The sequence below is a fragment of the Spermophilus citellus genome (genome assembly GCF_964194105.1).
Source record: "Spermophilus citellus genome assembly, chromosome: 4".
NCBI lineage: Eukaryota > Metazoa > Chordata > Mammalia > Rodentia > Sciuridae > Spermophilus > Spermophilus citellus.
The window spans coordinates 68,933,975-68,959,066 of NC_138185.1; the positions used below are offsets into that span (position 1 = coordinate 68,933,975).

General features: G+C 38.6%; 2 protein-coding genes across 6 annotated transcripts in view; both read right to left on the bottom strand.

The window, feature by feature from the left end:
* Window positions 1-20,639, bottom strand: part of SEC11A (SEC11 homolog A, signal peptidase complex subunit) — a 39,805-nt gene extending 19,166 nt beyond the window's left edge. The window contains exons 1-3 of one of the 5 annotated variants that reach the window (XM_081290893.1): window positions 19,948-20,634; window positions 9,376-9,668; window positions 2,409-2,518 (exon numbers count right to left, since the gene is read on the bottom strand). In XM_081290893.1, coding sequence (XP_081147019.1) covers window positions 2,409-2,491 — 83 coding nt within the window. In that variant the 5' untranslated portion in view covers window positions 2,492-2,518; window positions 9,376-9,668; window positions 19,948-20,634. Of the gene's footprint in view, window positions 1-2,408; window positions 2,519-9,375; window positions 9,669-14,995; window positions 15,160-19,947 lie in introns of all 5 variants that reach the window. The other 4 variants (XM_081290894.1, XM_081290891.1, XM_081290892.1 and 1 more) reach the window with 4 other exon arrangements.
* The window catches only part of ZNF774 (zinc finger protein 774), a 286,859-nt gene that overhangs the window by 156,079 nt on the left and 105,688 nt on the right, over window positions 1-25,092 (bottom strand). The window lies entirely within an intron of this gene.

Consider the following 25,092-nt stretch of genomic DNA (forward strand, 5'->3'; position numbering starts at 1 on the left):
ATCTGAAAGAGTCCCAGAAGAATCTCCAAAAGAAGGCTCCATTGGCCCTTTCTCTACAACTTTTCCCCAGAGTGCCAATTAGTATGGATTCTCCTTCTGTTGGTTGTTTAAATACTTTGCAAATTGAAGCTCTCTTACTGAATTCAAGGCTGGGAATTTAGGGGCACATAATTTCAGAACTGGAAAGGTCTTCTGACATCATCCCCAGGTCTAACCTTCATTTCTTTTAAAAAAAAATTTAACCTTCATTTCTTTTTTTTTTAATATATTTATTTTTTAGTTTTAGGTGGACATATATCTTTATTCTATTTTTATGTGGTGCTGAGGGTCAAACCCAGTGCCTCACTCAATACCAGGCGAGCCCGCTACCACTTGAGCCACATCCCAGCCCCCTTCATTTCTTTAAAAAAAAAAAAAAAACTTAACCTTCATCTTATAGACGAGGAAACTGTGGTTTAGTGAATAAGTAAGTGACTTGCCCAAGGTTGTAGTAGCTGGACAATCAAAGAGCCAGAGATTTATACTCATAGAGTAATACATTAAATGCTTTCCTGGCTAACAAGATTCATACATTTCTTTGGATCTCTAAAATCATAGTTGCATTTGATTAATAAGGAGAGAATTAAAGTACAAGTATAAGTAATCAGAGACCTAGAGCTGGGGTTGTAGCTCAATGGTAGAGAACTTGCCTAGCATGTGTGAGGCACTGGGTTCAACCCTCAACACCACATAAAAATAAATCAATAAAATAAAGGTTGAAAACAAAATCAAAGACCTAACCAGTATGGTGGCATACATCTATAATCCCAGTGACTCGGGGGGACAGGGGGCTGAGAAAGGAGAATCACAAATTCAAGACCATCCTCACCAACTCAGCAAGACTATATCTCAAAAAAAAAAAAAAAAGTGTGGGGTGCGGGGGCTGGGGATATGCCTCAGTAAAGTGCCTCTGAGTTCAATTCCTAGTACTGAAAAGTAAAAAATAAACCAGAGACCTAATGTCTTCAACCTGGAAGTATGAAAAAATGAAAACAAAATAGTCAGGTTCATCTTGATAACGGTAATGTTAAACTGAGAGTGGTGGTGTACACCTATAATCCCAGCAATTTGTGAGGTTGAGGCAGAAAGATCCGACTTCATGGACAGCCTGAGCAACTTAGTAAGATCCTGCCTCAATATAAAAAACCAAGCCGGGTGTGGTGGTGCATGTCTATAATCACAGTGGCTCCAGAGGCTGAGATAGGAGGATCATGAGTTCAAAGCCAGCCTCAGCAACGGTGAGGGGCTAAGCAACTCAGTGAGACCCTGTCTCTAAATAAAATATAAAACGGGGCTGGAATGTGGCTCAGTGGTTGAGGGCCCCTGAGTTCAATCCCCACTATCCCCAAAAAATAAAAAATAAAAAATAAATAAAAAACAAAAAAGGGCTAGGGATGTAGCTCAGCAGTACATGTTCCTGGGCCCAAATTCCTAGTACTGCAAAAAAGAAAAAGGGGAGGAAAAAAAAAATACTGCTTTTTTAATATCAACTGTACCTCAGTAAAGTGGTTAAGAAAAAAGTGTAATGTACTATTATCTACATTATAGATAATGTTAATGATTCTATTTATTTTCTATTTGTACTCTATTATTTCCAGAAAAGATTTGAAATGATTAAAAAATTAATCCTAAAATAAGATAGAATATAATAATTCAATTAAATAATTGAAAATTCTCCAAAAATGAGATACTAAAATAGATTTTAAAATCACTGAGAGTATAAATACAAAGATAAGAGAGTGGAAAAAGAAATTTAGTATTATCTTCACCTTAGAAGATGGAATTAATATGTCAAAATTCGTATAGTCTAGTTTAGAACTGATATTTAAAGGTCAACAGAAAATAAGAAAATAATTAGTGATGCTTCTTACTGCATAAAAACTCTTTTAATTTCTAGAGATACTATAAAATATAATGAACCAACAACTAAATTATCAAAGTAAGGAATGAACAACAGAATTTCAGGAAAATAAAGTACAGTGAAATTTTCTTAAGGGATGTGCCAAAAATAAAGCTCACCATAATATCCTTTTTTAAAATTGTTTTATTTTATTTATTTATTTTTATGTGGTGCTAAGGATGGAATCCAGTGCCTCCCACATGGTAGGCAAGTACTCTGCCACTGAGCTATAGCCCCAACCCCTCCCATATTAACCTTTTATAGAAAGGTCATGGGCCCTTTAAGGTTCTGATGGAGTGCCTGAGAAGGTGAGAATTTCTCATAATTGAGAAATAGTAACTAATTTTTTTTCTAGGCCTTCTTCTGGGAAAGAGTTTTTCTAAGGGACTGAGATAAAAGTTACTCAATATCTCAAATTTTTTCCAAGTAATGCCATGCAATTTCATGCCTTGAAAAGAAAAATTGTTACCTGAGCACCACTACAATTGGACTTTCACTTCCAGTTATTACCATTAACCCCTTCCAGATCATTAGTGCCGAGGAGACAATCATTCCAAAATTTAGGACTTGATAATATAGCTGTAGGAACAAAAGAGAACAAATCAGATCCACTATTATCCCCAACCAGGAAAGCAAGTGAAAGTAGTATCCATTAATTTAAAAGTTTCAAGTAGTACCCTTAGGGCAGCTGAAGTTCTGAGACATTCTTTAAAATACTATAATAATTAAACCCTGAGCATCCCAGAACAATCCTCCTGTCACCTAAAGTACTCTGCTCCATTTTGTTTACTAAAACACTAATTACACCTTTATTACAAGATAATATTTTCAGAACTTTTCACATAAACTATTTTATTTGGGCTTCATAATAATTTAGCTTAAATTCAACAGCATCCACATGCACTAACAGTGATAGTAATGTAGCTTTGCTTCTGAACTTTAGAACTTAATTTTCTATAGTACTTCTTCCTTGACAACCACAAGATAGTCAACAACATTTAACTCCACTTCCTCATTTTATACTTGAGAAAACTCAGAGAGAAAAGACTTCATAGAGTTCTAAGCTTATCAGACACATAGTTAAGACTTGAAGACCAGTCTCTGTCTTACTAAATTTCCACTACTCTACAAACCTAAAGTTTTTATGACTTGAATAAGCAAATAGAACAGAAAGGCATTTCAAGTGAGCTAAGTGTGTTGGGGCAAGATTAGAAAATTGGTAAAAGTTGGGCTGGGGATGTAGCTCAAGCGGTAGCGCGCTCGCCTGGCATGCGTGCGGCCCGGGTTCGATCCTCAGCACCACATACCAACAAAGATGTTGTGTCCGCCGAGAACTAAAAAATAAATATTAAAAAAAAAATTCTCACTCTCTCTCTCACTCTCTTCTCTCACTCTCTCTAAAAAAAAAAAAAAAAAAAAAAAAAAAAAAAAAAAAATTGGTAAAAGTAGAGAGGATGAATGTACCCCAAGGCAAATATTTCAAGAAATGAAAGAATGGTGCTGGAAAATACTAGAGAAATCTGACAAAGCATATTAAGGTCAGATTACAAAGAATCTTAAATGTAGGACTGAAATATGGGCCTGAAAAAGCATTCACAATATAAAGTTCAAAAACAAGTTTCAAAAAAATATATAATATAGGCTCATTTTTGTATTTTAAAAAATAATAATATGTGCTGTATGTGTGGCACATGCCTGTAATCCTAACTACTTCAAGGCTGAGGCAGAAGGATAACAAATTCAAGGTCAGCCTGGGCAACTCAGTAACACCGTGTATCAAAATAAAATAAAAAAGGTCAGGGGATGTAGCTCAGATGAAGAGCACTCCTGGGTTCAATTCCCAGTACCACACACACACACACACAAAAATTATTTTTACTTATTCTTATCAAGACTCTCTAGAGGTGCTGAGGTTGTGGCTCAGTGGTAGAGAGCTTGCCTAGCAAGTGCGAGGAGTGGGTTCGATCCTCAGCACCACATAAAAATAATAAATAAAATAAAAATATTGTGTCCATCTACAACTAATATATGTGTATGTGTGTGTCTATATATATAAATTAAAAAAAAAAAACAAAACAAGAATCTCTAGAGGGCTGGGGCTGTAGCTCAATGGCCCAGTGCTTGCTCCCACATGTGAGGCACTAGGTTTGATCCTCAGCACCACATAAAAATAAACAAATAAACTGGGGAGAGTGGCTGCCTCTGGGAAGAGAGACTAGGAGTCAAAGTGGAAGGGAAATACCTTCTAATACATAGTTTCATGTTTTTAAAGTTTCTACTTTATGCAAGTATTACCTACTCAAATATAACTGCTTAAGGGTCTAGAGGTGTGGATCTGTGACAGAGCACATATTTAGCATGCACAAAGCCTAAGTTCAATCCCCAGCAACAAAAAAACATAGATAAATAAACTGTTTATTTTCTTAAGTCCATACTGATAGCCAGGATACAATTTTTCTGGCATTCCAAATAACATGAATAATACACTGTATCAGTATAATTAACAAACATCATCCACAAAGAATACATGGACATTTTCTAAGATACATTTGGAAATATTTGCTGTTCTCTGAATAATGGAATAGTAGGAACATATAAGTCATCTGACCAGTCTGACACCTTCCCTTCTAGTTGAGAAAATTGAGGCACAGAGAGGCTAAATGAGGTACTGATGACTGCAAAGCAACTGGCAGAAACAGCAGCAACTAATACCATCTCTTCAAGATGGAGGCTTTCAAAAAGATAAAACCAATCTTTTTATTCAGATGACTAATTTCAGGAAGTGGAGGGGGAGATGATAAAAGGAAGAAAACAAGCTTCTGAGAAGTAACCATGGTCAACCAGGGGTAAAAAATCATGAATTCAGCTTAGTCTTCATTTTTCAACTTTCCATACAAAAAATATCATTTATAGCACCAATTTGTAAATGACAGGTTGTAGGCCCCAATCCAGAACCTCTGAGGGAGGAGTTGGGGGATTTTAAAAAAACTAGGAAGTTTAGTTCCATAATCCCTTACTCAAAATCCTTGGGAGATCGGATATGTTTTAGAATTCAGAATCAGCCAGATTTTTAAAACATAATACCTGCATGGACCACATATGCTATTCTAAGCAGGGTCTATGGCAACATCCCATAATCAAACATATTAATATTTCCTCATAAAATGAACATAAAAATACACAGTAAAACAAATAAGAAATAAAAATAGTTACACCCCTATCAAGTCAAGTATATTGTGTTGAGGAAAACTTCAGAAAGACTGAAACATAGAACTGTCAGAAGAGTTACTTAATAAGATACCCAATAAGATTACTTTTTTTTTTATTTTGAGACTGGCTTTGTTGCCCAGGGTGGCCAGGCTGTCCTGCTTCAGTCTCCAGAGTAGCTGGGACCACAGAAGCACTCCATCGTGCCCTCTGTAATCATTTATTTAATTTTTTTGTGGTGCTGAGGATTGAATCCAGGGCCATGCTTGAGCTAGGCAAGCGTTCTACCACAGAGCTACACCCCTATTCCAATGACGTATCTTTTAAGTGAAAAATAAATGACATAAATTTTATAATTTCCTATATCTCTGGCAAGGAACTCATTATCCCATCCATATTTAACCTTTTCCTTAGACATGTCATGCTACATTTACTATAGAATCATTATTGTGAAATTTATCAAGATCCTCCTCCTCCTCTTTTTTTTAGGGGGGTGCCAGGGATTGAACCCAGGGGTGCTTAACCACTGAATCACATCCCCAGCCCTTTTTAAAGTTTTATTTTATTTTTTATGTGGTGCTGAGGATTGAACCCAGCGCCCCGCATGTGCAAGGCAAGCGCTCTATTGCTGAGCCACAACCCCAGCCCCCCTTTTTAAAATTTTGGTAAAGGGTCTCACAAAGTTGCACAGAACCTCACTAAATTGCTGGCTTTGAACTAGCATTCCCCCTCCATAGCCTACTAGGCCACTGAAATTATGGGCGCTGCCACCATGCCTGGCTTCTTTTTAAGAATGGTACTAGGGATGGAAACCCAGGGCCTTGCACACACTAGGCATATGCTCTACAACCCCAGACCACATCCTCTTCACCTTTCATACAAAAGTTAAATGTCCCTCACTGTGTTTAACTGGTATGTTCATTAAAAGGTGCCTGTGTATAACACTGCTAAGTCAATCTATGGGCAAAAACTTAGAAAGAAGCATATTATTTGCTAAAACAAATACCCTACCTAAAAAACAGTTTGAAAAGTATTATACTCTACTCCCTTTCTTTTTCCTCCTCTTTTCCTGCCAATGATCTTCACTCAAAAGTCAAACTTATTTTTTAAAAGTAGAAAAAAAAAAAGTGAAACTTACTGCCCCTCTAGTACCTGCTTTCTTTTCTTTTTTTTTTTTTTTAGAGAGAGAGTGAGAGAGGAGAGAGAGAGAGAATTTTAATATTTATTTTTTAGTTATCAGTGGATACAACATCTTTGTTTTGTATGTGGTGCTGAGGATCGAACACGGGCCGCACGCATGCCAGGCAAGCGCGCTACTGCTTGAGCCACATCCCCAGCCCCAGTACCTGCTTTCTTTACCACTACATCTGAATGCTTATGAATGTATATTATCAGAAAAAGGTTTTATCTGGTATTGGCAGAAATAAAGTGGCAGCTACTTAAACTCATACCATTTGACCACATCAAGCTAACTATTAATAAGACATTGTAGCGTGTGTAGAAATAACAACCACAGAATTGAATAGCCCTATTATTGTTTTCTAAGAAGTGACTAGAACAGTATGTTCCTCAATGTTCAAGGTGAAACTAAAAACAATATTATTAAAACCAATGAGGTGGGTGCAGTGGCATATGCCTGTTATCCCAGCCGCTTGAAAGGCCGAGGTAGGAAGATCATAAGTTCAAAGTCAGCCACAGCAACTTAGCAGGACCCTTTATCAATATTATTTTAAAAAAAAACAAAATTAAAAAAGAGCTGGGGATGTGGCTCAGTGGTTAAGCACCCCTGGGTTGAATCCCTGGTACAAAAAAAAAAAAAAAAAAAAAAAAAACCAGACCCTCTATTATAAGACAAAAAAAAATCAGCCAAATAATAGCTGAGATTATGGGCTAGGGATGTGGCTCAAGTGGTAGCGCGCTCGCCTGGCATGCGTGCGGCCCGGGTTTGATCCTCAGCACCACATACAAACAAAGATGTTGTGTCTGCCGAAAACTAAAAAATAAATATTAAAATTCTCTCTCTCTCTCTCTCTCTCTCTCTCTCTCTCTCTCTCTCTTCTCTCTCTATCTTTAAAAAAATAGCTGAGATTAATTAAAATACTATAATTTAATAGTCCATAATCTGGAAATTATATCCAGTTATATCTACTACAGTTATCAAACATACCATTATGTTTCCAATTCTTTTAAGAGATTATGTGAAGTTCAATACATAGGATATTTGGGAGCAAGGGACAAAGTTCAGTGGTAGAGTGCTTGTTCAGCAGGTATGAGGCCCTGGATTCAATTCCTAGCAGTGTAAAAAACAAAAACATATAGAATATTTTCACAAAATTTAGACTTATGGAAATTTCAAGCAAAGATAGTATTGACCATGGAAGCAAAAATGTGTTTTAGACTACAAAATAGTAGTTTGTGTAAGTCTTAAATTCCATTTATTTTAAGACCTCAAACTAAGAAACTACTAATCTATAAACACAATTCTGTTTTCTAACTCACAGGAACAGGAGTATTTAGAAACTGTGAAACTTGTGGTGCTGGCAAAACTGAAGTAAGCTCAGGATACCCATTTTTACTGTGACCCAATAAAATCACCAAAGGCCCCAGCATGTACCTTAAGTGATAATTTTTAAACATCCTTTTTAAACAAGCATAATATCAATAATAGTAAAGTAAATTTAATTTTTTAAAAATCATTGGTTTTAATAATGAGGGTGTAGCTCAGTGGTAGAGTGTGTTTAGCATATACAAGGCTCTGGGCTCAATTCCGAGCACCAAATAAACAAATAAATAAATGTATGCTGCATCTTTCAAAAATCTGACCGATCAGCCCAGGTAAGGTGACTTGTGCCTATAATTCCAATTAATTGTGAGGTTGAGGCAGGAGAATCACTTGAACCCAGGAATTTGCAGTCTAGAGTCTAGACAACATAGCAAAACAAACAAACAAAAAACGATAAAATGAAAATACATCTATACACACACCTGTTTACCAGTTTCCCTCATAATAGCCTCAACCTTGAAATAACTCAAGTGTCCATCAACAGTGAGTAAATGAACTGCAATATTTCCAGATAATCAAACACTACTCAGGAATAGAAAGGAATGAATTGATACATTCAATATAGGTGAATCTCAAAAATATGCTGTTTTAGCCAAATTCACCTACCTGCCTAAAATAACTAAAACACTGAACAAAACATATAAAACAAGGGTTTCAGGCATTGGACATGTGGCTGTGTCCAGGTAGCATATGGCTGTGATTACTTAGAAAGCAGAAACTAACAGGGGGAGACTAGTTGCTCCAACCTATAGACCAAATACAATTTCCAGACCACAGGACAGAGCTCAGTAGTTTACTTGAAGGATAAAGAAATGGTAGTTTATAGCCAGGAGCAGTGGCAAACACCTTTAATTCCAGTGGCTTGGGAGGATGAGGCATGAGAGTCATGAACTCAAAGCCAGCCTCCATAACTTAAGTGAGCCCTTAGCAACTTGGTGAGACCCAGTCTCTAAATAATATACAAAAAAGGGACTGAGGATGTGGCTCAGTGTTGAGTGCTCCTGGGTTCAATCCTTGGTATCAGAAAAGGAAAAGAAATGGTAGTTCAAGGAGGTAAAGGCATCTAGAGACTACAAAACAGTGCAGAAATAAGAACTACACAGAAATCTGCAGAGGGTTTCTTCTCAAGTCTTGGACTAGGTGATGATCAATGCATGCATGTAAGGAAACTGAGGATTTAAACCATTTAAAGGGAACAGACAGAATAATTCTCAAAGCTCACATGGGGTAGGAATAGTTTGCTTCTACCAGCTGGAGTGGAAATCCTAACAGATGGGACTTTCAATAGAATATGCAGAAAGATTTTAGTCACTTATGGTACTCCTAGACTAAAGGCTGCTCTGAATCTACCTAAGGTTCAAAAGAGCCTTGAAAGGACTAAACTGTTTCCAAGTAACCTGCCTGCATCTCTGAATAAAGCTCAAGAATATTTATGCAAACATGAAAATATCTAGTACCCAAAACAGGTAAAATTCACAAAGTTGGGCAACCAATAAAAAATTACCAGATGAAGGTTGGAGCTATAGCTGAGTGGTAAAGCACTTGCCTACCATGTGTGAGGCCCTAGGGTTCCAACCCCTGCAGTGCAAAACAAAACAAAAACAAACCAGACATGCAAAGAGACTAGCAAATATGACCCAGATGAGAAAAATCAATTGAAACAGACCCAGAAATGACTGAGGTGGTAGGACTAGTAAACAAGGACATTAAAATAGCATGTTCAGAAAAAGATTGAGCATGTTAAGTAGAGAAAGAAATGAATATCCAAGACAGCAGGGCACAGTGGCATATGCTTGTAATTCCAGCGGTTCAGAAGGCTGGGGCAGGAGGATCCCAAGTTCAAGTTCAGCCTCAGCAATTTAGTGAGACCCTGTCTCAGAAATCATCATCATCATCATCATCATCAAATAAAAGAGGGCTGGGGATGTGACTCAGTGGTTAAGTGCTGCTGGGTAATCCCTGGTATTTAAAAAAAAAAGGCATAAATCAAACTTCTGCAAATTAAAAAACACAATGTCTGAAATAAAACTTATACAAGTAAAATAGCAGATTAGATACCACAGAAAAGTTTAGCAATTTGAAGTCACAGCAATAGAAATAATCTCAAATAAAAAAGTGATTAGGAAAGGAAAAAAAAGACTGGAAAAAAAGGGAACAAAGCAATTGAAAAATAATATCAAGCAGTCTAACATAATGTAATTGGATTCCCCAGGAGGGGTACGACAGAAAAAAAAATTGAAGAAATCATAAACAAAATTTATCCAAATTTGACTAAGACCATAAACCCACCAATTCAAGAAGCACAGCAAACAACAAGCAAAAAAAACATGAGGAAAATTATAACAAAACACATGATCATCAAACTGCTTAAAATCATTGATAAAAAGAACATTGGCTAGGTCGGGTGGTGCATGCCTCTGATCCCAGCAACTTGGGAGGCTGAGGAAGGAGGATTACAAGTTCAAAGCAAGCCTCAGCAATTCTGCCAGGCCCTGTCTCAAAATAAAAAGTAAAAAAAGCTGGGGATGTAGCTCAGTGACAAAGTGCTCAGTATCAAAATAAATAAATAAATAAAAGCAAGAAAAAAATATGTAAAAAGAAACAATGATAAAAACACCAGCTTCTCTTTGAAAGCATCAAAAGCCAGAAGACATGGAGCAAAACCTTTAAGTACTGAAAGAAGTCAATTGTGGTGGTCTTGCCTGTAATCCAATGACTTTGGAGGCTGAGGCAGGAGGACCACAAGTTTGAGGCCAGGCTCAATAGCAATACCCTGTCTAAAAACAAAAAATAGGGCTGGGTTGTGGCTCAGAGGTACAGCACTTGCCTACCATGTGTAAGGCACTGGGTTCGATCCTCAGCACCACATAAAAATAAAATAAAAATATTGTGTGGGCTGGGGATGTGGCTCAAGCAGTAGTGTGCTCGCCTGGCACGTGTGCGGCCAGGTTCGATCCTCAGCACCACATACAAACAAAGATGTTGTGTCTGCCGAAAACTAAAAAATAAATATTAAAAAATTCTCTCTCTCTCTCTCTTAAAAAAAATTGTGTCGGGCTGGGGATGTGGCTCAAGCGGTAGCGCGCTCGCCTGGCATGCGTGCGGCCCGGGTTCGATCCTCAGCACCACATACCAACAAAGATGTTGTGTCCGCCGAGAACTAAAAAAAATAAAATATTAAAAAAAAATTCTCTCTCTCTCTCTCACTCTCTCTCCTCTCTCACCCTCTCTTTAAAAAAAAAAATTGTGTCTACCTATAACTAAAAAATAAATAAAAAATAAAAAAACAAATAAATTGAGCCAGGGGTGTAGTTCAGTGAAAGCTTGTCCCTGGGTTTAATTCTCAGTACTGCAAAAATAAATAAGCAAGGAAAAAGAAAGCAGTAGTGACTGCATTAATATCATACAAATATTTTTCTGCAAAAAAATATTACCAGGGACAATGGTAGTCATTTCATAATGATAAAAAAGTAAGTTTGTCCATGAGGATATAACAATTTTAAATGCTTATGTAATAAACAACTTAGCTTCAAAATAGAGCAGTCAGAAATTTCTTTTCTTTCTTTTTTTTTTTTTTTTTGGATATTGAGGATTGAATTCAGGGATACTCTACCGCTGCACCACATCCCCAGTTTTATTTTGTATTTTTTATTTAGATATAGGGTCTCACTGAGTTGCTTAGCACCTCGCTGTTGCTGAGGCTGGCTTTGAATCCTCCTGTCTCTGCCTCCTGAGCTGCTGGGATTACAGGCGGGTGCCACCGTGCCCAGTTATAGTCAGAAATTTCAAAACCACTCTGTTAGTAACTGATACAGCAAGAAAACAGAAAATCAATAAGGATATAAAAGATTTGAACAACACTTCCAACCAACTTGACTTAATTGATATTTACAGAACATTCAGCTCAACACCCAACACCAGCAAACGCATATTAAATTCCTTTTAAGTACATACAGAACATTTACCAAGACAGACCATCAGGACTACAAAACAAATCTCAATTATATAATGTAAATTATACAAAGTGTATTCTCTGTTTACAATGGAATGAAAATCAATAATAGAAAGACATTTGAACAATCCCAAATATTCAGAAATCAAACAACACATTTCTAGATAACTAATGGTAAAAGAAGAAATTGGAAATTAGAAAGTATTTGAACTGAATAAAAATACAACATTGTAACAAGTGTGGGATATGCCTAATACAGTGGATATAGAGGGAATTTTTATAGCTTTAGAGGCTATAACTCAGTGGTACAGCATTTCCCTGGCATGCACAAGACCCTGAGTTGAAAGGGTTTACATTTTAGGTTGTTTTTGTTAACACTATGCATTCTACCCATGGTTCCTAACCTTACTATAGAGAGAGCTTCCTCCCTCACCCTGCATTTACTATCTCACAAGGAGTTCCCAGATGACTATGGAAGACTCTAGATCTGGTTTTTATGTTTCTACATAAATCACCTAGCACCAACCCAAAGTAGACAGCTATGATATTACAACCTCAGAATTGATCATGAAGCCTGATGGCACGCTTCCTTGTCTTCAGTGTTCCTATCAAAATCACCACTCATAACGTTATGGAAGGCCTTATTCTGCATCACAGTATCCCAAACAAACTGCTTTTGATCACAAAACGTATTTTATGGCAACTAAACCACAGTAGTAAGCACAAGATTGTAAAATGTCTTACTATGTCCTCCACAGCCTTCAAAAATCTTGTGTGAAAGAACAGTGGAGATAGGCCAGTTATCAACTTATTCTCTCTCAACTTCAAATACACCCTTCTAAGTGTTACTTGAGGTGATTTTATAACATTCTCCTTTGCCAGCTGGTTAAACAATGTCAGGTTTTATTAATAAAAGGTGGGGCACACCTGGATTCCCACCAATTTGGGAGGCTGAAGAGGAGATGCCCAAGTTCAAGGACAGCCTGGGCAACTTAATGAGACCTTGTCTCAAAAAAAAGCAGTGGAGAGGGTAGAGAGGCTGGGAATGTAACTTGTGGTAGAGTGTCACTGGGTTCAATTCCTATTACTGCCAAAAAAAAAGGGGGGGCGGGGAGCGCTGAAGGGCCACTGCTAGGCAACAGAGGGAGTAAGGGGATTCTCCTGGTTCCAGTGGTGTTTATATATGACACAGCAGTAGTGGATCTGTGTCTAGGAGCCTAGTAGTGCTCACCTCAGGGAACATCATAATTGGGCTCTAGATACTACCCAGTCTCCGGCAAATTTCTCAGCTTCTCATTAGGCCAGATCCAGCTGACTAATCTGAACCAGATCCAGCTCACTAATCTGTCAAATGTCACTGCCATGCAATAACAGGTTGCAAATTCCTGTGGCAGTTACATCTTCTTCAAAGAGGTCTAAATCTCAGTTTAGGAAGGGTGGTTGTAGGAAAGTACTTTGTTAGCTCTTTCCTTATCCTACTAGGTAGTGCTATTTTCTGCCTATGCTACCTCTAAACCCCTTAAGAGTTCTCTTTTACCTTTCTTGTAGTGATGTATATTTTACTATTTAACTCCCCCCCGCCCCAATGTTGGGGATTGAACCCAGGGCTTCACACATGCTAGGCAAGCACTCTATCACTAAGATACATTCCCAGCCCTTAGTTAACTATGTTTTATATTAAATATTCATTGCTCAATTCCTGGTGACAGCGATCCTCTGATGCCCATCTAAGGCTCCCACATAAAAGTTAAGAAAAACAAGTCAGGTACTGTGGCTTGTTTGGGGGAGGTTCAGGCAAGTATAAGAAAGCTAAATACATCATCATAAAATTTTTAACCTCATGTATTAACTACCTATTATGAAACAAGATAAACAATTAGTTTTTAGATACATGGGGGTAAACCAGAAAAAAACAATTGTAAGAAATGAAAATGTTGGGCTGGGGTTGTAGCTCAGTGGTAGAGCACTTGCCTAGCATGCGTGAGGCACTGGGTTTGATCCCCGGCACCACATAAAAATAAACAAAATAAAATAAAGGTATTGTATCCATCTATAATTAAAAAAATAAATAAAAAATAAAGAAAATTCTGCTATAGCTAGAATATTGCTGTTTTTTATTATATATCTCTTGTATATAAGTATATATAATATTTTGATGAAAATAAAAATTGATTTCAAGAAGAAAAAAGTAGGTCACGAGTGATGGCACAAGTTACTCAAGAGGCTAAGGCAAGAGGATCATAAGTACAATGCCAGCAAGAGCAACCTAATGAGATCCTGTCCCAAAATAAAAAATAAAAAGGGTTAGAGATATAGCTGAGTAGAATGCTCCTGGGTTCGATCTCCAGTACCACACACATAAAAAAAAAAAAAAAAGGCAATTCAGGTAGGACTGCTCATGACATTAACTCTTCAGTAAGGAAAATTTGAGTCACTGCATCAGGCAAGAAACCATGACCAATTTAGGTTCTTGTGGAGGGTACAGGAAGAAAACAGCCATGACCATGTGACCAATTACAGAAACAAAGGATAATTACAGCACCTTAGACAGAATTATCTTAGCTTGAATTCTATCTTTCTTCCTTGAAATCAGAAGACAATCCTTTTGGAGAAGAGTTATACTGTAATCACAATTTCTGCTTAAGTAGAGCTCATCTCTATTGTTTTAGTCTTGTACCATCTACTGTTGAGAATGAATAACCATGCTTGTTTTTATATCCATGGACAGAATGTTATGAGGATGTGAAGTATGAAGGGACAGTAGCAAGAAACATCTGTAATCCTTGCTAGGTGCTACATTCTGGATTTTTCAGTTACACAGGGCAGAAAATGATTTCTAGACGGTCAAGAAGAACATACCTGTGGATGGCTAAAGGCAGTTTAATTTTTTTTTGTGTGATTTCCTTGTGTATGTAATGGAGATTGATGTTAATATTTCTACATTGAAATGTGGCAGTTTGTTAAGGAATGCTGACACCCTATCAGTGATAAAAACTTTCCTATTCCTAAACAAGATCAGATTAGTTTCCAATCATCAAAAAAGAAAAAAAGGCAAAGAACAGTAATGGATTTTCTGTGTTGCATACACCTCCGATTTGCTGCACATTTACTCATATTAGGTCCAACCTAAGAAAAATCTGGGTGCAGCCATTACAGTAGTGCAGCACACTGGTATTCCCAGCTATTGGTGGAGGGGAGGGGGCGTGAGGCAGGAGGATAGAAAGTTCCAGGCCAGCCTTAACAATTTAGTGAGCCCCTGTTTCAAAGAAAAAAAAAATATGTGCATGTCTTAAGAGGGTCAATTCATTTACAACAACAAAATTATCAAACATACCTTAAATTTAATCAGATACTACAATAGCCATTAAGAGTTGGGTGGTCCATGATGGGCGTGGTGGCACACAGCTGTAATTCTAGCAGTGAGGCAGGAGGATCAACAACAGTTCAAAGCCAACCTCAGCAAAAAGAAGGTGCTAAGCAACTCAGTGAGACCTATCTCTGAAGAAAATACAAAAAAGGGCTGAGGATGTGGCTCAGTGGTTCAGTGCCCCTGAGTTCAATCCCCAGTACCTCCCCTCCCCCCAAAATGAGTTTGGCAATCTTAAGAGAAAGATATTAAAAGAATGATGGAGTCTATCAAGTTTTAAGGACTTTACATTTAAGCAGAAAAACACAGAAACCCCAAAGAAAATTCAATCAAGCAAGTAAAGTAATAGAAAATTCAATTAAATAATCAACCTGGGGGTAGCTAAGCAAACTTCTATTAGAGATTAGTCACATCAAGACTCAGACAAAGATCCAATCACATTCTTGCCAATATCCCCTAGCCATTAAAAAATTTCAGCACAGAGAAGAAAATTCCAAAAATTATATGTGAAAAAGTGAAAGGACTCACACCTCTAATTCCAGATATTTAGGAGGCTAACATAGGAGGATGGAAAATTGAAGACCAGCCTCAGCAACTTAGTGAGACCCTGTCCCAAAATTTAAAAAAGGGCTGGGGATGTAGCAGTGCCCTTGGGGGTTCAATCCCCTGTATTGAAAGTAACCATAAAACGAAAGTAAACATAAAAATAATCCAGCATGACATATTTATTTACTTAGTGAGTAAACATCTTTTAATTTCAGGTGATTTGTAATTGAAAATGAAATTTTTAGCATGGTGTGATGGTACACACCTATACTCTCAGTTACTTTACAGGCTAAAGTAAGAGGACTGCAAGTTCAAAGCCAGTCTAGGCAAATCAGTCAGACTCTGAATCAAAATTAAAACAAACAAACAAAAAAGTCAGGGTGGGGACTGGGGATGTAGCTCAGTGGTAAATCACACACTTGACTAGCATGCTTCGTGAAGCCCTAGGTTCAATCCCTGGTACTGCTGGAAAACCAAAATTGTTAAAATTTGCTACACTTGGGCTGGAGTTGTGACTCAGTGGTACAGCATTTGCCTATAGCATGTGTGAGGCACTGGGTTCGATTATCAGCACCACATTAAAATAAAGGATTGTGTCCAACTACAACTAAAAAATAAATATTTAAATAAATAAATAAATAAAGGTCCACCACCAACTAGTAAAAAAAAAAAAAAAATTACTACACTTTATATAGGATAACATTTGTGAATTGATTTGAAAAGCTTCAAAACTAAATTGTTGCTGTTTTCTGTTAATTTTTAAATTTTTAAAATATTTTTATTTTTTGGTACTGAATTAAACCAACTGGGCATTTTACCAATGAGTTACATCCCCAGTCCTTTTTATTTTGAGACAAGGTCTCCTAGGTTGTCAAGGCTCGCCTCAAACTTTTGATCCTCTTGCCTCAGCCTCCCAGTGTTGTTGCTTTTAAACCCCATATTCCAAAACTTAGTTTCACTATTTTAGCTTTTATAAGCTGGGGATATAGCTTGGTGGTAAAGCACTGGCCTAGTACTGGGGAAGCCCTGAGTTCAATCCTCAGCACTGCAATAAATGAATAAATAAAATTTAACTTTTATAAGTATTAATTTTTTAAAACTAAAGATAACACTGAATAGGCTTTTCTACCTATTGAGGAAAAAAAAGCCATCTCAATGTGCATCAGAAATGCTATTAACCAATGGTATGATGGAGTAAAAACGCTAATATTTTTAACAATTCTCAAGCCAACTGCAGAATACACTGCTGTCAAAAATAAATATAAAATCTGTGTGGTTGTGCACGCCTGTAATCCCAGTGACTTGGGAGGCTGAAGCAGGAAGATCCAAGTTCAAGGCCAGCCTCAGCTCTTTTGCCAGACACCAAACAACTTGGCAAAAATTTAAAAAGGGCTGAGCACTTAGCTCAGTGGTAAAGCGCCCTGGGTTCAATTCTCAGTAACCACCCCCCCCACCAAAAAAAAAAAAAAGAAAAAAAGAAAAAACAGAATACAGATGTTTATAGCAGTGCTATTCCTAACTCCCAAAACTGGTAAGTGACTAAGATGTCTTTAAGTAGGTGAATGGATACACTTTGGTACATCCAGAAAATGGAATACTATTCAGTTCTAAAAAAATTAGTAGGGGACCTCAAGTGAAAACTATTAAGTGAAAGAAACCTACCTGAAAAGGTTATATACTCTTACGATTCCAAGCACATGACATTCTAGAAAAGGCAAAACTATGAAGACATAAACAGATCAATGTTGTCAGGGTTTGGGAGGATGAACAGGTGATGCACAGGGGACTTTTAGGGCAATGAAATTATTCTTATATACTATAGTGGATACATGTCATTACACATTTGTCCAAACCCATAGACTATACAATATCAAAAATGAACCTTAAACTATGGACTTTATGTGATTATGATGTATCAATGTAGTTTATCAAATGTTACAAATGTACCAGTATGATAGGGGATGTTGATATGCCCAGAGGGTAGACACATGTCAGAGGACAAAGTATAAGGGAAATTCTGTACCTTTCTCTCAACTTTGCCATGAACCTAAAACCCTCTTTAAAAAATTAAATAGAGGCCTGGCACGGTGATGCCTGCCTGTAATCTGAGCTATTCAAGAAGCTGAAGCAGGAGGATAACAAGTTTTGAGCCAGCCTGGGCAATTTAAGAGAGATCCGGTCTCAAAACAAAATTTTAAAAGGGCTGGGGATGTGGTTCAGTGGGAGTACTTTCCTGAATTTGATTTTTCATGACCACAGAGGAGGTAAGGGGATTAGAGAAAAAAATTAATTAAAACTGTACATAATCTGTGATTCCATATATAAAGTGTAAACCCCACCACACTGACAAAAAGCAAAGCAGCGGTTGCTTAGGGCTGGGTGAGATGAACTACAAAGAGGAAAAAAGGATCTTGGGGATAACAGAAACATTCTGTATCTTGTGTGCACCTAACTGTAAAAACTCATTAAATGGCATGCTTTGTACTCAATGTACAGACTTTATTTAATAAAATATTTCTCCATAACCTAATAAGAAAAAATTAAAACAAGACTAAATAATCAGACATTTGTTATGTGTGCCATATATAAACAGGCATAAATAGGAAAGTTATGCAAGTGACAGCAATTCTAGGAGGAAGAAGACAGATCAAAATCCTGTTTTCCTTCATTTGATTAACTCAGTCTTTATAATCGCTGTCAATTCTTTTTTCCAAATAATATATACAGGTAAAATCTTCATTTCAACTCTCCCTCACATTATCCTATGTTATCTAATCCTTCCCATCCATTCCTAACAACCTGAGAAGTTAGGGAGGACAATTTTACCATATACTCTTCCACTAATCCTGAATGTCCTGGACGTAATGGATTCTGAACCAGTCATTCCATAGTAGGGATATAAAAAGGGTAGCCTACTAATTCTCTCACCATGTTCCTGTCTATAATTTATTATAGAAGTTATCAATAGTTGACATTTGTCTTTGTTTCTCTTTTAGACTGGTAAACCACGAGCAGGAAGTATGCCCTGTACATGTCTGTGGACTCAAGAGCCTGCCACATAGTATGTCTACAAGTATTCAGTGAATGTTCTCCCATTCTTTTTCTCTTGAATTATCAAAATGCTAAACAACCCACAAAAACGTTAAGGTCTTTCAAGGCAAGGTGTGTAGCTCAGTGACAGAAAAGTGCTTAGACTATGTACAATCCCCAGCACCAAAAATAAAGATCTTTGGCTGGGAATATAGTCAGTTAGTTGATACAGTGCTTGTCTTGCATGCACAAGGCCCTGGATTCAAACCCCAGCATACATACATACATACACACACACACACACACACCCAAAAAAACAAAAAACTTTCAAATTACAGTTTAAATGTCAGTTCCTCTTAAAAGATGTTCCTAATATCTGACTGGAACCTCTAAATTTTGTAGACACATTTAAGAGGTGATGATACCAAGCTAGCTAAAGTCTGAAGAAGAGTAAGGGAAGGGTGTATACCTACTTCCCTAAATGGCAATTATAAACCATGCGAAATACAAATGGGGGGGGGCTTTAATAGTGACATCGGGATAATTCTTAACAGCAAAACGAAAAAAAGACTGACTTCAAGCAAAACTGATATACAGACACACATGGTGTAGAAGACAAAAAGGAGCAACCTTTTTGTAATAATCAAATAACTGCAAAAGTACTCTCAGTACCTTTTGGTACTAACAAGATCAAGACAAAGTAAGCTTTAGGGGTAAAATCTGGAGACCTAAATTTCAAGATCCTTGTGTCACTGACATCGCACGGTAAAACCAAAGATTCACAAGAATGCCCACTTCTTGCTAAGTGGACTCAAGGACAAGTAGAGTAACTATTTCAACTCTAAGCTTAGAGTCGTCCAAGTTAAAGTCGGTGCAGCCCGCTGGGGCCCAGCTGGACTGGAAAGATAGCGACGGAATGAAAATAGGAACGGCTTTTGTAGGGCCTACAATCACCTTTCCGAACTGCTAAACCTTGTCTCCCTGGACCTTCTCCGGACCCCAGTGGCAGTGGCTTCGATTGGAGAAACCGAGTTGACTGCCTTCACTGTGTAAAACAATAAGAAACCTCAACTCTCATAAAGCGCTCCACGATTTTTATCGCACTGGGAAGAATGGAACATGAAGACACTGCGTCCCGCTCCGTCCCAGACAGACCCAAAATCAGTTAGGGGGTTAAACACAGCTGGTGGACAAAGGGCGTCTGGCCACCAACTCCAAAGAAAGGGGATGATCCAGCGTCAAACCGCGCAGGCCCTCCACCCGGCTCAGAGCTCCTCCGGGGCCCGCAGCAGCAGCTTGGAAACGACAAGAAGAACCCGAGGAAACAGGGGAGTCAACCTCACCTGCCTCTTGTTCATCCGCCGCACATCGTCCAAAAAGTCTAAAGACAGCATGGCGGGACCGACTAGCGGGACACCGGCAGCGAGGAAGCACTATATGACTACCGGCGAAACCGCTGGCGCGCTGGCCCGGCTCACAGTGGACAGGACCCCGCGGCGCCTGCACTTCCGCTTCCGGGGCGGGAGCCGACGCGGCCCGCCCTCTCAGTGCAGAGGGACGAGAAACTCACAACCCTCCTAGTGCAGTCCAGGTTGCCCTTGCGGTGGGAGAGCTTTCCGGGTTTGGCCCTTGACGGCTGGGAACCGACGGGATCATGCGGTGTCCGGTTCAGCTTGGAGGCTCCTCGTGGAAGTGATGGCTAGACCAGCCTGCGACCTTTGGAGGGCGGGCCTCGTGTGCTCCTGGCCAGTCGGAAGCCGAATCTCAGTGCCGGGCGGGCTGAAGTGACCCTAGCGCCCTCGCGGGCTTGCGCTGGCTGGGCGTGGTCCTGGACGTGTCTCCTGGCAGGCAGTCAGTTCTCTGGTCCAGCACTTGCGGTTCCGTGCTCCTGGAAGCCGACGACTAAGCTGGTGTCAGTAGGTGCTTTTCGCGTAGAGGTAGCAGGCTTGAAACTTTCAAAGCACTGTCTGATTTCACAGTCCGAAGGCTGTCGGTGACTCGGTGATAGAACACTTGTATCATGTTCAGGACCCTAGGTTCCATCCCCAGCGCCCCTCAACCGCCAAATCGAATTTACAGTCAGGTTGGAGAGGAAACAGCCTGATGCAATTAGAAAATGACCAAGCTCTGCAACAGCATGATGAGACCACCGCTGGTGACGCTGGTCAGGAAGTCTCTTGCTAACAAATTTTGGTTTTATTTCCTTGAATTCTACCTTCTGGCACTTTGATACCACCTGTTTGTTACATCTGCCTTCTGTCTCCTTTCTATATAAACATCCTTTGTTTTGACCTTTGTAATCTCCTAGTGCCCAACTGATCTCATGCTATTACTTCTCTCTCTTTTTTTTTTTTTTTCTTTTGGTACTGGAGATAGAACCCAGGAATGCTTTATCATTGAACCACTGGTTATTTTTAGATAGGGTCTTCTTTAGGTGAAGTTCTCACTAAGTTAGTGAGGCTGGCCTCTAACTTGCCATCTTCCTGCCTCAGCCTCCCAACTCGCTGGGATCATGAGCATGCCCCATGTAGGCAAAAGGACAATTTAGCAAGACCCTATCTTCAAATAAAAAGTAAAAATGTGGCCGGGCGAGGTGGCGCACATCTGTAATCCCAGCGGCTCAGGAGGGCAAGTGGATCGAGAGTTAAGCCAACCTCAGCAAAAGCGAGGTCCCAAGCAACTCAAGGAGACCCTCTCTCTAAATAAAATACAAAATAGGGCTGGGGATGTGGCTCTGTTGTCGAGTGCCCCTGAGTTCAATACCCTGTACCCAAAAATAAATAAAATAAATCAATAAAAATGTGAGAGGTGGTAAATGTAGCTCAGTGGTAGAGTGCCACTGGGTTCAGCCTCTAGTAAAAATTTATTTATTTTTAAATAAATAAAGCCCAAAAGTATACTGGATCACGGCTCTGATTTAAAAAAAATTCAGATAATAACTTTGGGAGAGGTCATAGGGAAATTGTAACCCTCAGATAGATCTGATGGGAATGTAGCAGGCATTTTATAAAATAGCTGCCCTTCCTCAAAAGTTTGAATATAAAGTTAAGCATATTAATCAGCAATTCCACACCTATGTGTTTACTCAAGAGAACTGAAAAAATTTGTCCACAAAAAATTTGTACATAAGGGACTGGGGTTGTGGCTCAGTGGTAGAGCACTCACCTAGGCAAATGTAAGGCTCTGGGGTTGATCCTCAGCATGATATAAATAATAATAATAATAATATATAAAATAAAGGTGTTGTGCCCATCTACAACTAAAAAATAAAATACTTTAAAAAATTCGTACATGAACCAGGGGTGGTGGTATAGGCCTGTAATCCCAGTAACTGGGAGGTTGAGACAGGAAGATTGCAAATTTAGGCCAGCCTCATTACTTAGGGAGACACTGTCTTAAAAAATAAAAAAGGCTGAGAATTTTTTCAGTGGTAGAACTTCCCTGGGTTCCATCCTATAAATAAACTGGATATGGTGGCACATGTCTATAATCCTAGCAATTCAGAAGGCTGAGACAGGAGGATTGCAAGTTAGAGGCCAGCCTTAGCAATTTAGCAAGACCCTGTTTTGAAAGAAAACAGAAAAAGGGCAGAGGTGTAGTTCAGTGGTAGAGCACAGCTAGGTTCAATCCCTGGTACCCAAAATAAAAAATAATCCAAATGTTCATCAACTGATGAAGGGAAAAAGAATATGTAAGGGCTGGGATTGTGGCTCAGAGGTAGAGCGCTCACCTAGCATGTGTGAAGCCCTGGGTTCGATCCTCACCACTACATAAAAATAAAATAAAGATACTGTGTACACCTACAACTAAAAAATAATAAGTATTTTTAAAAAATAATATGTAATATATATGTACAATGGAATGATTTGACAATAAAAAGAAATACTACAAAATGGATGAACCTTAAAAAAAAAAAAAAACAGTATATCGGGCTGGGGCTGTAGCTCAGTGGCAGAATGTTTGCCTAGCACGTGTGAGGCACTGAGTTTGTTCCTCAGCCACATAAAAATAAATAAAATAAAGGTATGCTGTTTATCTACAACTACAAAAAGAATTTTTTTAAAAAACAGTATATTTAGTGTAAAAATCATATAATACATGGTCATAAAGGACCAAGTATTATATGATTCCATTTATGTTAAGTGTCCAGAATAGGCAAATCTATAGGGACAAAAACCTGGTTGCACAGGGCTAAGAGAGTTGAAGGTAATGGGTGAATGTTAATAGTTGTGGGGTTTCTTTTTATATATATAAATATTTATTTTTTAGTTGTGGTTGGACACAATACCTTTATTTCACTTATTTATTTTTATGTGGTACTGATGATTGAACCCAGGGTCTCACACGTGCGAGGCAAGCGCTTTACTGCTGAGCCACAACCCCAGCCCATTATGGGGTTTCTTTGGAGGGTAATAGTGGTACAACTCTATGAATATACTGAAAACCATTGAATTGCACAATTACTTATTTTGTAGACCTGGGTAGTGAACTCAAGTCTTTGTACATTCCAGGTAAGTGTTCTACCACTGGCTACATCCCTGGCCCAAACTGCACATTTTAAATTGGCGAATTGTACAGCATGGGAATTATATCACAATGAAGCTGTTGTGAGAAAGAAAGAAAAACAAAACACTGGTTCACTACTAAATTCCCAATGGTATACACATAGCCTGGCACATACCAGGTACCAATGAATACTTGTCAAATTTAAAATTGTGTGTGTATGTAATCTCCAACTGCTACCACTAGTCATGATGCTACCATACCTGTATGGACTAACTTGAAAAATAAATTATTTTTTAATATGCTAGACAAGTGCTCTACCACTGAGCTACATCTCAGCTCCAAAACATGAGTTCTTGATTTCTCCAAATTAGGAAGGCCTGTGGAAGAAAGTACATGTAGACTCTGAGGGCAGGACCCTTATCTTGTTCACCTCTGTACTCCAGCTTCCATAACAGTGCCAGTCTTGTAGCACAAACTAAACATTTGTTAATAATTGTTGAATATAGATTATAATCTAAATTCTGGCTAGTAGAACCTTTGTTCTATGCTTGCTAATGTTGAATTCAATCTAAAGGTGATCTTTGGATGTGGTGGTACACATCTGTAATTCCAGGGGCTTGGGAGGCTGAGGCAGGAGGACCTCCAAGTTTGAGGCCTGCATCAGCAACTTAAGCTCTAAGCAACTTAATAAAATTCTGTCTCAAAATAAAAAGGGCTGGGAGTATTTCTCAGTGGTTAGGCATCCATGGGTTCAATCTCTGTTACAAAAGAGAGAGAGAGAGAGTGCGAGAGCGAGCGTGCTCATCCTGGCATTGAATTTGCAGTCTACCTGCTTCAGCCTAACAAATAACCGAGATTACAGGGATGTACAATTGTGCCTGGCTCCACTTCTTGTACTGTGAAGAGCTCTAAGAGAGGCACAAATTCCTGTAGAAAAGGTCAGTTTAGTTTAGGAGCTGAAGAAAGGTCTTGGAGAAAACATTTGAGACATACGTAAAATTCACTTAACACATGGGTAAGGTTGGCAGATGAAAGAATACACTGAATGAGGGGAATTGCAGGAATAGAGGTCCAGAGGCAGGAAACTGGAAAATATATTTTAATAATTCAGTTTGAGCCGGGTGCAGTGGCACACGCCTGTAATCTAGCAACTCTAGAGGCTGAGGCAAGAAGATTGAGAGTTCAAAGCCAGCCTCAGCAAAAGGGGCATTAAGCAACTCAGTGAGACCCTGTCTATAAATAAAATACAAAATAGGGCTGAGGATCAGGCTCAGTTGTCGAGTGCCCCTGAGTTCAATCCCCAGTGCCCAATAATAATAATAATAATAATAATAATTCAGTTTTATTTTCCAACCTTACTCATCCCATAAAGAACCAGATTAGTCTGGCCTGCAGGTGTTCTCTAGTTACTGAGGAGGCTTGAGCAAGCTTAAAATGTCACTTGTTAAAGTTATACAATTCCTGCTCACAGCCACATCTAAGTACTGCTCTACAGCTAAAACCTTATGCTCTCATAACCCACCTTCTGATAATTACTTTTTTCCCTCTATATATTTTAAATTATACAAAGACATGACTATATTTTCATTGTAAAAGGTTAAAACAAGGTAAGAAGGTGAGGTGTGGTGCTATACATATATAGTCTCAGCTACTTGGGAGGCTAAGGCAGGAGAATATGTCATAAATTCAAGGTTAGCCTGGGCAATTTAATGAGATTCTGTCTCAAATAGAATAAAAGGATTGGGATGTAGCTCAGTGGCCCTAGGTTAAATCCCAGTGTTTATAATTAATAAATGTTTTGTGAATTGAAAATAAAATGGCTCATGCCTGTAATCCCAGCAATTCTGGAGGCTGAGGTAAGAGGATCACAAGTTTGAGGCCAGCCTCAGCAGTTTAGTGAGGCCCTAAGCAACTTAGTGAAACCCTGTCTTAAAATAAAAATAAAATAGCTGGGGTTGTGGCTCAGTGGTTAAGCACCCTGG